Source organism: Myzus persicae, unplaced genomic scaffold (genome assembly GCF_001856785.1).
Source record: "Myzus persicae strain clone G006 unplaced genomic scaffold, MPER_G0061.0, whole genome shotgun sequence".
Lineage (NCBI taxonomy): Eukaryota > Metazoa > Arthropoda > Insecta > Hemiptera > Aphididae > Myzus > Myzus persicae.
The window spans coordinates 30,146-44,747 of NW_019101750.1; the positions used below are offsets into that span (position 1 = coordinate 30,146).

At 29.7% G+C, this 14,602-nt stretch overlaps 1 protein-coding gene across 3 annotated transcripts in view; it reads right to left on the reverse strand.

The window, feature by feature from the left end:
- The window catches only part of LOC111030320 (spectrin beta chain, non-erythrocytic 1), a 56,300-nt gene that overhangs the window by 12,610 nt on the left and 29,088 nt on the right, over positions 1–14,602 (reverse strand). For 2 of the 3 annotated variants that reach the window (XM_022309750.1, XM_022309748.1), the window contains exons 2-32: positions 8,744–8,901; positions 8,474–8,641; positions 8,233–8,349; positions 8,009–8,117; positions 7,708–7,872; positions 7,508–7,620; positions 7,234–7,421; positions 6,949–7,174; positions 6,526–6,870; positions 6,226–6,443; positions 5,985–6,162; positions 5,730–5,921; positions 5,454–5,666; positions 5,184–5,387; positions 4,898–5,123; positions 4,580–4,833; positions 4,319–4,509; positions 4,025–4,245; positions 3,731–3,954; positions 3,382–3,657; positions 3,178–3,317; positions 2,829–3,099; positions 2,371–2,765; positions 1,999–2,284; positions 1,701–1,919; positions 1,412–1,605; positions 1,239–1,341; positions 801–1,178; positions 566–739; positions 302–502; positions 57–234 (exon numbers count right to left, since the gene is read on the reverse strand). In XM_022309750.1, coding sequence (XP_022165442.1) covers positions 57–234; positions 302–502; positions 566–739; positions 801–1,178; positions 1,239–1,341; positions 1,412–1,605; positions 1,701–1,919; positions 1,999–2,284; positions 2,371–2,765; positions 2,829–3,099; positions 3,178–3,317; positions 3,382–3,657; positions 3,731–3,954; positions 4,025–4,245; positions 4,319–4,509; positions 4,580–4,833; positions 4,898–5,123; positions 5,184–5,387; positions 5,454–5,666; positions 5,730–5,921; positions 5,985–6,162; positions 6,226–6,443; positions 6,526–6,870; positions 6,949–7,174; positions 7,234–7,421; positions 7,508–7,620; positions 7,708–7,872; positions 8,009–8,117; positions 8,233–8,349; positions 8,474–8,641; positions 8,744–8,863 — 6,487 coding nt within the window. In that variant the 5' untranslated portion in view covers positions 8,864–8,901. Of the gene's footprint in view, positions 1–56; positions 235–301; positions 503–565; positions 740–800; positions 1,179–1,238; positions 1,342–1,411; positions 1,606–1,700; positions 1,920–1,998; positions 2,285–2,370; positions 2,766–2,828; positions 3,100–3,177; positions 3,318–3,381; positions 3,658–3,730; positions 3,955–4,024; positions 4,246–4,318; positions 4,510–4,579; positions 4,834–4,897; positions 5,124–5,183; positions 5,388–5,453; positions 5,667–5,729; positions 5,922–5,984; positions 6,163–6,225; positions 6,444–6,525; positions 6,871–6,948; positions 7,175–7,233; positions 7,422–7,507; positions 7,621–7,707; positions 7,873–8,008; positions 8,118–8,232; positions 8,350–8,473; positions 8,642–8,743; positions 8,902–14,602 lie in introns of those variants that run through there. The other variant, XM_022309749.1, reaches the window with a different exon arrangement.

Here is a 14,602-nt window from a genome sequence, read left to right on the forward strand (position 1 = left end):
AAGAATTGCAATTCTATAATTTTTTGTCATTAATTAATAAATAGAAATTTAATCACCATATTCTAGACTTGCTAATGCTACTTCTTGTGTATTGCAAATTGTATCTATTTGTTTAGCATCACGGAGGAAGAACTGCAAATCAATAAGTTGATCAAGATGAACTTTTTTATGATGCCAAGATGAATGCAATTGATGCCGTTCTTCCAATAAGTGATTAAGTTTTTCTTGAATTTCCTGTACATACATTTTAAAATTGAATTTAATACAATAAAATTAAAATGTATTTCGATATCAGACTTACATTTGCTGCGAAGTGACCTCCTTGTACTAATGCTTCTCCAAGATCAGCAACAGTTTGAAAAGTTTCTTCTCTAGCTTCTATTTCGGCTTTCACAGCTTCATGTTCTCCTTTTAAAAGCTGTGCACTTGCTGCATCTCTTACTTTTCCTTCTGTTAACATAGTAGCCCTCAAACTACTAGACCAATTGACTAGATCTCTGACCTATGAAATAATTAGTGATAATTTATTATACGTATAAAATGAAAAAAAAATAACAAAATTTACTTGAGCTAAAAATCTATGTAAATCACAGCTTGCTTGTAAAGCTTCTCGCCTATGTGCAGAGCGATCCTGAAGTGAAGTCCAACTTCGAACTACAGTTTCTTGTTGCTTTGCAATATGAGTAGCATTTGACCCTGGGTAGAGTGTTTGCAACTTAACCGCATCTTCCACTAAAATCTAATGTGGAAACAACATTTTAATAAGTATGTTAATTTACTTCAGTATTGTGTTTGTTTACCTGAAGTTGTGCTTCTAAAGCAACAAGATCATTTTCAAATCCTTCGTGTTTTCTGATTAAAGTAAGTACCGAGTTTAAATCTCTTCCTAAATCATCAGAAATAGTAGCGTCTTTATCATTAATCCGAGATAATGCATCAGCAACATCTCTATGAAATCTATGAATTTCTCCAGCAGCTTTGAGGCGTTTTTCCCGATTTTCTATTGTAACTATTAATTGTTGCCAGAGTTCTCTAATCTCTTCTTGCCGTTTCTCAATTTCAGATGTATACTCAGAATCGTTTGCTACTAATTTATTAGCAAGATCTTCACACTGTTTAAATCTTTTAGATCCTGTTTCCACCCGGTGTTTGAGATCATCAAATTTGTTTTGTAATACCTATTATTGAATTATTTATATTAAAAACATGTTATTTTCATTATATATTTAAATACGCACCAAAAGATGTTCAAAATCTTGGCCATAGTCTTCAGATGAAGCAGCTTGCATATTATCTCGAATCCATTGTTCAAGTTCATAATTCTCAATCAAATATTCATGCCTAATATAAGACAAATTAATTAGTACACTTTACATAACTCAATTAAGTATTGAATCATTGTATTTTTTACCTGCACATGCTCTCAACTAATCTATGTTGTCTTGCTGTCGCTAATTTTTGTAATAGTTTGAATTGTTCACAAATATATTGCTGTTTAGACGATATAGCTTTAATATCTGGATGTTTCAAGTTCATCATATTATTTCCAGTATGACACATTTCTTTGACAATACCCTCATATGTATCAATTTCTAGTTCTAATGCCTACAAGATACAAAATACATGTAACAAAAAGTAAAAACCAATATGACACAATCACATACAGTGATAACTAAAAATCAAAAGTATATTCATCATACCTTATGTTTTGTCAGAAGTTTAGATGCTGCATCTCTATCTCGACCACAGTCTGTAGAAGATAACATATTATTTTTTTCAAGTAGCCAACTTTCAATTTCACTTGCTTCAAAGAAGAATTGTTGAGCTTTTAAGTTTAATTCAAGTTTGCGACTCCTATCCTCGCCTTTGGCTAATAGATCTTTCCACGCATCTTCAAGTCCACTACATAGTGATGAAACCTAGATAAATGAATGTTTATTAATTTTTGTTTAAATTTTATAACTATAACTATAACAATAATTAAATATGAAACACTACCTGTTTCGTTTCTGGATGTTTCTGTTGAATTAACGATTGACCTGACTCTAGGGTTTTATTGATCATAGGTTGATGACCTTGTATTTCTGCTTCTAGTTTTTTGTGTTTCTTGTACAATGTTTGAGCTTGGTGAAGATTAGTACCCAACTCACCAGACTCAACAAGTGGTAAATGTTCGCGTATCCAACTAAGTTCAGCCTCTAACTCAAAACCAAATTTGTGGAAACGTAATGATTCATCCAAAGCTGCTTTTCTATGCTTCAGCGGTTTGTCCAATCCATTAAACCTGGACCATTAATAATCATATGATATTAAATATAAATAATAATATTATTAAAAAGTGGATTAGTAAATTATAAAACTAATACTTACATTTGTTGGCATTTTTTACTAGATTGTAATATATTTTCAGCATCAAAATGACCATCTTGGGCCATTTCTTCACCAGCAAAAACTAAATCATCAATTTTTTGTTTCCAATGTTGGATTTCAGTTTCTACAACTTGATGATTCTTAAGAAGTTGTTTGCAATGTCGCAAATCTGTTCCCACTTGTTGTGATTGTAAGTCCTTTTTTAGCTCTTCATGCTTGAAATATGCATCGTCTAATGTTCTGTTATAAGTATGCTGTGCTGCTGCTTGTCTCAAACATCTGCCCTTTTCTACACTGACTTCAACCAATTTTTTCCAGTCATTATTTAATTCTGATAACTTTATTTTTACTTCATCTTTTCGATAATTTTCTTCATTTATCAAACCTTGACCACACTGAAAAATAAATTATATTAGTACGCAATATTGTGGATGGTAAGTGTAAAAAATATAAATTACTTTATTGATATTCCTTAGTTGACCCTCATTTGCACGTAATTCACATTCAAACGCTTCATGTTTTTGAAGTTTTCTTTCAATATTTGTAAGATCCCGATATGATTCATCACTTGCGGTTTTCAACTTATCTGTTAGCCACGTTTTAAGATCATCCACATCTGCTCGAAAAGCTTGATAATTTCTACTTGCTATCAAAGCATTTCTCCTCACTGCTGCTTGGTCTTTTACCAAATTGCGTCGATGCAAAACTGCTTCTTTACGTTTATCAACACTAAAAAATATGATTATTTATAGATACTAAACTGTAGAATGTATTATTTATATTTTCAATAAAAAATAGTCTACTTACTGGTTAGTATCATAATGGTTAGCTGAAATTAGCTTGTTTGCCATTTCACAGAAAGTTTTTAATCTTTCATCCTGTGCATATAGTGAATTTTCAAAATCTTCATGTCGTTTTAACAGTGCCTCAACATCATCAACAGACCCCTTTAAAAATATATATTTATGAAATAACTTAAAATATATTCTTAACATTTAAATCCCTTCTTACTCCTAAATCAGCATATTCCAAAAACATTTCGCTACCGGAAGTAGCTGCATCAATATGATCTGCTTCTTTATTAAATATTTGTAAGGCCAAGCATTGTTTTATCCATTCCTTTTTTTGAGCCCATTCTTCAGTAACATTATTTACTTCTGATGTTAATTTATTGTTGCGTTCTTTGACTTCGTTACTACTACAGTTACCAGATGATAATAGTTGTCTACCCAGTTCTGAAACTTCTCTCACTTCATCTTCGTGAGCTCTAATATCATCACCCAGTTCCTAAAGTAAATAAATATTATTTTAGTGATATTGATTTTTATGATATTATATTTATAAAAAAAATATATAATACTTGGTGGTTTTTAAGTAGATTTTCTGCTGTAACAACATCACGGGCAGAATTATCAGTGTTCACCAATTCTTTAACTGATGATAACCAATTCAAGAGATTTTTCGAGCTATTCATGAAAATTTGCTGCCCTACAGCACTTTCTAAACGCGATCTCCGATCCAAAGCTTTGTTTTTTACATTTTGCCATAAAGCTTGAACTTCTTTTTGTCTTTGAATGACATTTTCTAAAAGAATAAATTATGTTAAAATAAGTCAATAATTTTCATTTATTTATGAATTCTGTATCAGACATACCTTTTTCATTAGGATAAGAAACTTTCACTGAATTAGCCAACAAATTAACCCTGTTTACTTTTTCTTCCACTGGAGCCAATTCTCTTTCTAAATTTAAATGCCGTCTTTGTAGAGCTTGTATAGTTTTTAAGTCTAATCCTACTTCAGCTCCATCAAGTTTATCCATTTTTTCTGTCATCCAATCTCTGGCTTCACCACAAGTTTTTTCAAATAGTTCCACACTGAATCAAAAATGTTTATTTATAATATATCTAAATGTTTAGTATTAATATATAAATTTTAAGTATAAAATACCTAAGGGCTCCTTCTAAACTCTTTTCTTTTTGTGCTTTCAACCAATTTAGATGATCCCACATTGTATGTATTTGTTTTTGTCTGTTGGTAATCATATCAAGCTGACTGTGTCCAAGTTTGTTAAAATCTTTAACTGCCCGATCAATATCTTCAACTCTTTTATTACTTGCAGATAAATCAGTTAAGAATTTCTATAACAAAATTGTATCGATAAAATTTAATAAACAAATACATGATTGTAGTCGCAATATATGTGCTTACCTCATATTTTCTTTTTGCTGATTCAACAGTGTCTAATTTATCTTCAGCCTTTAATAATTTTTCTTTGTCTTTAATCCATTTTTCAAAATCATCACATTCTCGATAAAATCCGTAAAGACAAATAGAGTCCTCCAAAAGGGCATGGCGCTTTTTTGCTAAGTCTTGTGACTTTGTGTAAGTCTCATTAATATTCGTTATACGTTTTTCAATACTTCTTTCATTGTTAGGATTGGTGTCATCTTTCTTTGTTGGCTCTATATAAAAAATATTTTGTGAGTAAAAAAATTAATTTTATCAACAGCACACTAATATGTTTACCATCTTTTTCTGGAGTTCTAGTTTTCTTAACTCGAACCTTTTGTTTGACCATTTTGACTTTTGGGACTTTTCTTGTACTTTTTACTACATGAGGCCTTCTAACTGATACTTGCATAATTTTAGGCTCAACTTCACAAACGTAGTTAGCTGGTACAAAACCATCTTGACCGTTTATTTTTCTTACACTCCACCAATCTGGGTTTGTTTTATTTAGCAAGAACATCACCTATAATACAACAATGTTTTTATTTTTCTATTATAAATCTTATTTTAATATTTTACACACCTCTCCCTTAGTCATTGTCATGCCTTGTCCATTAAATGGGTACAGACTTTTTACTTGAGGCACTTGTCGTTCTTCTACAACAGTTCGGTGTTCAACATGTTCGATTATTTCTTCTTCTAAGACTTCTTGGGGAAGTAACCTTGTTTCAAACACCCATTCTTCTATTGGTTCAGCTTGAACTTTTTGATTTGTATCATTAGACAACTGAAAATTTTAATTTGTACAATTAATATTTATTAAAATCATATAGTCTAATATAAATGAAATTACCAAAATATTTGATATTCCTGCTTTAACCAAATTGTCAGCTTGAGTATTCAATGACTGTATGTCTCCTTGATACGCATCTAACTCTTCTTCAAGAATTTTGTGTCTAGCCAACAAAGCTTGTGCACTCGGTTCATCGACTCCGTGGTCAGAAGTACTAAGTACTGTTAAATGCTCATGTAACCAAGATTCTGTCTCATTTGCATCAGCATAAAACTAAAAATATATATATACGATAATATAATTATCAAATATAAAAACTAATAAATAATGAATTACTTGATAGGCTTCAGCCGCATCTTGTAATTGTTTAGTTCTCAATTGGGATAAGCTATTTAATGAATTCCAATTGCTTTGCAGAGAATCAACCCTCGATTGAACTTCCGAAGGTTCACTGGCATTTATACTCAGACCAGATTTACATATTTGATCAGTTTTTTGACGATGCACTTTCATCTCATCAAGTAAAACCTAGTAAAACTATTTTATTACTATATGAACACTTAAAAATGTTTTTAATCATTAATAACGCACTTTATGTTTTTGTTGTAAACTTAATACACCTCTTAAATCTTTTGCTGAAATGTCAGCCCTGCAAATTCGCTGCTTTTCGACAAGCCATGCTTCTTCATCTTCATGGTCTTCAATGAACTGATAGAAATTTCTTGCTTCTTCTAGTCTAGCTCTTCTTTCTTTACTTAGTTCAGACAGCCTGGAAAAATTAAATGTATAATGAGTATATTTCTATATTTATTTTTAAACATTTAGTATTCACCTGTCATATGCAGTGTTGAGTTGATTTAGACTTTCTTTTAATAAAGCAGTATCTTTGTGTTTGGAGGGTACATATTGTTGACCTTGCCTATTTAATCTTCGAACGGTTTCACCAATGGCTGTAGTTTGCATTTCAGTCAAGTTTTGTTTTTGCAATAAGTCTTCTACAACAAGTAGATGAGGTCCGACATCTTCAGATTTGTAAGTCGCTTCAATTTCCTACAATAGTAAACAGCATAATTATAGATCAGCTTCATAAAATATTTATTTCATTAAAATATTGTTTGGAAGTCAAGATTACCTGTATGGTAGATAAAACTGTTTCTATCTCTCTAAGCATAGAAAACATGGTACTTATATTGTTCAAATTTATTTTGCGACTTTCCAAGAGTTTTAAAAGATCTTTCCACCGCTGTAGTACTTCTTCTTCCCTATTTTTCACTCTCTGAGCGCCATGGTAATTTTCTTTAATCAACTCATCACTCATGGCATTTAAATCGTGAAACCGTTCTTCTCTTGCCATGATATCAGCGCTAATAGCCTCGTGCTTCTTCACCGTTGCATCAACTTGAGTTAAGCTATTGCCAAACCTAGGATCGTTCAGTACTTGGATCATTTCTTTTAGGTAACCGTCTCGAAGGACACTCTAAAATTCAAAATAAAAATGTATTAAGTTAGCACCCGAGTGGCCAAGTGATTAATTTAATATTAAAGTCTTGCATACCTTTTTTTCGAATTTGTAATTGAGCTGCTCCAAACGTTCTTGTCTCAATAGCTCCTCTCGTAGAGCAACTTCGCGTTTATGTTCGGCCCTGTCTAGGGCTTCCCAGTTACGTTCAACGTCATGTATCAATTGTCCGTCTTGGGGTATGAACACACCTTGGTTAAGCGATTTGAGTAGAGTATTTATATGGAAGTAAAGAGCTTCAATTTCACTCCGTTCTATGTACCTGCACACCGGAAACGAATATGTAACATCAAAATGTAATATAAAACAAACTGGTCATACTTGGGAGGTTTTTCAACAGTCCGGTATTTTTTAAATGCTAATAGTTCACGCTGAATGCCTTCTAAGGAATTAGGGAAATTATGATTTTCTAGTTCCTTAATTTTCATTCGTATCCATTCCAACAAGTCGGAAGTTAGTTGTTCATAAATTATTTTTTTCTTATCTATGTCCATTAGTTGACCGAGTATCTAAAAATATATATTACATTAGATAAAAACTCGTAAAATTAACAACACTCGTTAAAATTCCCATAAAAAGCGTTAATAATAATTACGTTGGCTATTCTTCGTCCGCTTTTCATTTCATTTTTCATCCTCGCAAAAGTATGATAATACGAGGCAACATACGTTATTACGGACTTTTCATCTGGTCTGTTTATGTCTACGTCTATTTTATTTTCAAACAAAACATAATATTATTATTTATACAATATTATTACAGTAGGTAATTAATAACAAAATTGATCTATTTCACCTTCAGCGTCTAGCAATCTGGGAATTCCTAATTCATTATTGGCTACATCGAACGCTATGTTTAGGTTGTCGATATTTGTATTCTTCTCGAGTGATGGAAAATCTAGAAGATCAGGCCGATGAGAGTGGATTAAGGCATTGAATCCCAAGCCATTTCTCCAAGAACCTATAGAATTCAACAGCAATAATTTTATAACAAAATATGACAAAGGTACCAGGCTTATTCCGATTCAGCTTTAAGTATTTATTGATTATTGTATTTTGATTTTAGCGTAATATTATTGAGTTAATTATTTATTTACTAGTGAAGTCTTGTATGTTAACGCCTTTGTAGCCATTCGTTTTGCGTTGACACCATAAAAGCAAAGCATCTTTGGCCGATTTCTTTTCACTGCTTTCATTTTCTTCATCCTATATTTTTTTTTTTTTTTGAAATTTTAGTAAAATGTCATTATAATAATATATTAATATACACTTAATATTATAGGTGGGTTACGGTCAAATCTTAAACAAGATCATCACTTACCACGTCGATTTCAATTTCTTGAATTTGAAATCTTAAGATTATTGTCCATATCAAACCCAAAATCAGTCGAGGATTTCCATCAACAATATCTTCGGCCCCGATGCTTTCCAATCTCACCTATTTGAGCATAACGATTATTGATAAGCAACTATTGTTTTGGAACAAAATTATACTGCCTTAAAAGAGCTAGTTATAATATTATAACCGATATCAATGTACTAAAACGGTTTTGTAACAATACCTTGGTGTGGAGAAACGCTAAGCTTTTGTTGACGTTTTCCACCTTGTGCACCCTCATGCGCCCGTTATTTGGTTTGCCCAGTTTTTCGCCGGAAATTATTTCTAATAGTTTGAGAAGCTTTCGTCCGTCCGCCAAATCAACGAACAAGTCGTCCACCTCCATTCTTACCTGTATAATACGGTTCGCAAATAAAATTCATTAAATATGTATATTTTGGCAATAGGCGCACATCGCATCGATTTGGTTTGCAAATCCACATAACGCTCTTACTTTTTGTAAAAATGAGTTCATCCATTTGGTAAAAGTCTTCTTTTGTATGTGTAACCTCTCCTCTTGGAGGGCTTTAATTCGCCCCTGTTCAAACTTAAGTACATCTTCCCTCTGCGTCATCTCGTAGCGTGTGATTCTTGAATTGGCATTTTATAATACTGAAACAAAATAGAGGCATTTCAAATAAAATAAGTGTATTACTTTATTGGTACGCAATAAGTAAATAAATATAGTACTCGAAGTTAACTAATCCTCGATGCATAAAGTTTGACCCATATTGATAAAATTATATCTATATCAGTACGAGTATATTATTTAGGTATTTAATATTTATTATTTAAGAAATCTCGAATTCTGAAATATATGTGAACGCTAATAATAATATATATAGGTACGATGATATCCATTACGATTTATATTTATACAATCGATATTTCATGTGTAAAGACAACATATGCAAAACTAGCCCAACTAATATATTAAAATCGATACACTCGACACTATAAGCTGTATAATATACGGGAGCGGGGAGATCGTGTTATGGTAGTAACAATATAATAATAATAATAATAATAATACTAATATATTATTGTGTTGTAAATACTAAATACCTCCTCACAGATAAATGCAAGTTTATTGCTCTATTAGTATAAATCTATTATAGACTATAATAGTAGATGCATACGTGTAGCCATGTCTCTGGAGGCATTAAGCCATTAAGGCGACACAATATGAGATGATGATGGAGACACAAACCACATATTATTATACGCCTAAAGGCTAAAATATAAACCTAAAATAAACCTGTATTTGGGTAATTGGTAACAATCTATAACAATAATTCAAAATAAAATAAGTCATTTTTTAAACAATTAACCGAATATTATGTAACGATAGCATAATAAAAGTTTGAAACGTTATACAGGAAGTATTTTTTTTAAATTAAATGTATATATATTACACACACACAAACACACACACACACACACATGAAAGTCGTTGCTTTTGTTTAAACGCTTTATACGTCACGGCAACTGTCAAGCCCCGTCTAGAGAGTTATATGGTTTCTATTAATTTTGAAGCCAAACTAGTTTTCCAGGGTCCTAAATAAATTTAATCCAATTCTAAGGTGTGTTAATCGATGAGTGCGGCTTTTGGCTTGGACCAATTGCACAAGTATAATTTTATTTCCAAGCTCTTAGAATATTATTATAATACATTTCCCAAGTTATACTAACCATCAGTCTGACGGTCTATGTAATATAATATTTCGAATTATTTCACGAATGAAATGCTTTTTTCTCCCAATATAGCTTCTTATTGGATTACAATATCGGATAAATAATATTATATATATGTATAATAAATACATAATAATATAGTTTCGTGGTAGGTATAGCTTTAAATTCAAAATCAAAAAAAAAAAAAATGGCTTTGTTTCCATACAGATATATGCCCGTTATATTTGACATTCAATTTATTTTTATTGTAATATATTATAGGACAAAGTAAAATTAATCTATAAAATATTGAAACTCGTTAAATAGGTAATAATAGCAAAAAAAAAAAAACTCCACTATATAATATTAAATAACTGTAAAAATGTTAGACATTTAATATTATAGTTTGTCGATTTCTGACAAGCTGTTTGAGATAGACCGGTTAATGTAAATTAAAATAATATACGTTTGAATAATTGATAAGTTATCGGCAATGTTTGGCTTTGATTAATTATAAAAATGTATACATGACTTTGTCGCCTCCGTAAACACGTATTGTTTATACTAATCGTGTTTGGGTATATTTAAAAATGTAATTACAATATTATATAGGTAGGTCGTAGGTGTTCGTTTGTTATTCATAAGTTCATAGCTATATTATAGTCTCGAACGACAATGTGAAACACATCTCAAACATTTCGATTTTAGATGTTCAATAGTTTTAAATTTATTTTTAACTAGAATGCTCCGAGATCGGATACGGGATAGGTATACTGTAATGATATCGTGTACTTTCAACTTGACGATTATCAATGCGATTACTGACCTACAGTCGTAGGTTCAGTGTTTACCGTGTTTCTATCATTTACGAAAGACGATAATATTACTGATTTCAAGGTAAATAGGCTTGGTACTCACGTTCTATCCTTGAGCTTATACTTTTTAGCATAAACTCATCGTTATTAAATGACACGTATTTTCATCTTCGTGAGAAGTGAATTACATTTATATTAAATTATTGATTCAATAATGTTTCAGTATAATGTTGAATCAGCAGCCATGTGGCATGTACCGAAAGTGTGTAATAATAACTAAGTTTGAGTATAACGAGATTCTACAAAACTATTATAATCAATTATAACCTATAGAATATAGATAATATAATTATATATTTAAAAACGTTACGATACAACATTACTCCATTATCGTGCTGTAGTTTATCCACGATATTATACCTATGTTCCTAACCATAATATATATTATTATATTATTGTTACAGAAAACATATTTTCGTATAATATATATTACATCAAATAATATAACACGAATGTGCTTGTATTATCTGGAGCAATATGGGTAGTGTAATGTAGAGGTACTTACTATACTTACTATATAGTTACTGTTATAGTACCAATCGCATAAACAAGTATTATAAGTACCTATGTTCTACACACAATGTACCTTCATTATATATATATATGTTTGTATCGTAAAAAGGTACACTCGTATTGTGCCTGAAGAAAAATCTCACGGTGAGAGGAATTTTGTATTAAACTTAGATTTCTGTATTATTGATACTATCATAATTTTATATTTTATATATATATATATACATAAATAGGTAAGTACAATAATATCAATATAGTTAATATTGATATAACTATACATAATATTATACCTATATTTTTTTTCATGACGTCGCGATGAAACAGTTGATGGCAAATGATGAATGGGTTTTATTTGTTGGCATTGACAAATGTTGATGTATTATTTATTGTTAATATATTTATAATCTAAACCTTTACAATTTTTTTAATTTTTTTTATCGGTTTGTACTTTTTATAAGCAAAATAGAAATCGATTGTTCCTCATATTCCCGTTTTATATATACCGGTATGATTGTCGTATGTGTTTGAATTAATATTATGTTGTGGTTCGAAAATTACTATTAAATCGAATTTTGTACACATTCTTTAGTAGGTTATAATTTATATCTACATATAGGTAAAATATTATATATTTTAAATACATAAAGTATTAGTAGGTACCTATACATTAATAAAATGCATATTGTTTTTTTATATATAATATGTTAAATGTTTAATATTTATGAAAGACATCTTTTGTTTAGAATGTATTTTATTGTTTTATCAATAATATTTCACAAGCAATTTAAAATAAGTAATTATACATATAGTTTTTGATAGTAATTTCATATTTTTACTTAAATGGTACCTGCACTTAATAATTAAAAGATATGTGTTTCGCGTTAACAATACATGTCATTTATAATTTTAGAATATAGATGCTGGTGATAACATAACTTTATACCCACTAATTAAATAATCCTATCAATTATTCCATTATCATTACATTATTGAAATTCCGTTGTACTATAAATCGGCAATTCTAAATATGTAACTTAGTATTATAAATTATAATATTCAGTAAAACTATTTAAACTAACTAGATACACAAAATTGGTATAGCAAATATTATATGCTATCTTTTGATAATAAATGATATTATTTTTTGCTTCTTTAAAATGAAAGAATTGTAAATCAAACAACACGTTTTATGACACTTATATATAACCATTTTTATTTTTGATAAATTATTTGTATTTGACTATAGAATTCTTAACATTTCATTTTACCATGTAACTCGTACACGATTCGGCCATTACGAATGGGCAGGAAAAAAATATGTGGTTTAACGCGTACTTCTCATTTTCGCTTGTAATACGATTTTAGATTATATTACAGTTTTAAATGTAATACATATTATGTTTTTATTTTTTTTTTAGTGAAGTTTTGTGAGGTCTCATCTTACGTATGTATTTGGATGAATTTCGAGTGCGACTAATTTGCAATAAATGCAAAAAATAGCGATGTACAACTAGTCATGACGAAAGAAATATAATATAGACATAATATGATATAGCAATGAGTTCACATTTAACTGTAGGTATGAGTGGTGGCAAGGGGTGGCATAGAAAGTCGATTAAAATTATTAAAAATAATTGTTCTTAAAGATGAATTGTAATGTTTTTACTGGAGATGGATTAAACCATAAATTCCAAAACAAACAATATTCCTACTCTATAATGTTATGCATATCATATTTTAGTTGGACGACTGGACTCGAAAGAAAAATGAACATTCATGTTTTAAACATAATATTTTACTCTTATAGCATGGTGACATATTTTGACTGCAATCTATTCTGAAAGTGCTGAAACATTATACATTTTAATTTTTAATAAAATTATGTAACAACAGACCTTTTTCTTGTAATAAGTATTATGACCTTTGTCATTATATAATAATAAGTGTACTGAAAAATGATTAAAATCAACAAATCCGAAAATATTATAAAAATACTCTTACAGGTCATAAATAAGTGTCATTATACTGTCATAATCAATTTATCATAGGAGCATAAATATACTTAAAAACGATAAGAAAATCAGAAAAGAATTATTAAACTAATAATTTTAAATCTTAAATAACATAAAAAAACAAATGCTGCGTACAGTATTTCATACCATCGTCCAGTCACTTAAGTAATGAAGATATGAAATAGAACCACTTTTTAATCGAAAAACTTTATTTCCTTTGATTGCAAGTCAATAAATGACTATAAAATAAAAAGGCAAATACAAAAATATAGACAAACCCAATATCCTCATAATTGAAAATTATGATGTTAACAGAGCAAATATTAACAAAATACAAATAAAACATATACACGATATAACATATACACAGATACATCATAAATAGATATGCCGTATACTCTTATGAAGCAATATTAAGATCAAATGAAATGAGAACAACTTCGTTGATTGGTACCTACTTTACATAGAGCAATTCATTATGCATGATTATCAGCCCCTCACCATGTAGGTATCGTTTAGCAAAATTTACAATAGTAAAGCATTCATCCAAATACAGAGTGTCCATAGTCTGCTACATCATATTTTCAAATATTTAGATGTCTTTATCATTTCAGGAGTGTTATGTGGCTAAACAAATATCTTTTTTCCAAATGAGGACCCGCAGCTAACTTTTCTTTTTACTGTCAATTGCTGTAAACGTTTCATATAAGTTAAAAATGAATAAAGTGATTTTAGAGCAAAGAAAACTGCCAATATTAAAAAAAGTTAAATAAATAAAGGAAAAATATACTTTCCCATGAATTTTACAAAGGATTTTTTATTATTATATAATATAATGTATATCACGCAGTATACAATTTAATTTATTTCCATCGTTTATTTTTAAACTTGGATTATTTTTTAATAATAAAAAACATTTTACGAGATTGTCTTGAAAATATTATTTATTTTGAAAACTTCCACTGTATAGGTTCTAAATTGTCAACTAGCGAGACTATTGTAAAAACTAAAAAAACACTTGACATTATTGTATCATATAATATTTAATCGGCCAAGTGTGCGTAAATCTCAATATATATTATATATATTATATCGTCTCTGACGTACATTCGCGTTCACACCTCTGTCAGTCGTCGTATATCGTACAATACGCGTAACGCGCGAACCAGCGAATACGAGAATAATAATAATTATTATCATTATTATTATTATTATTATTATTATCGTCGGAGTTTGGAG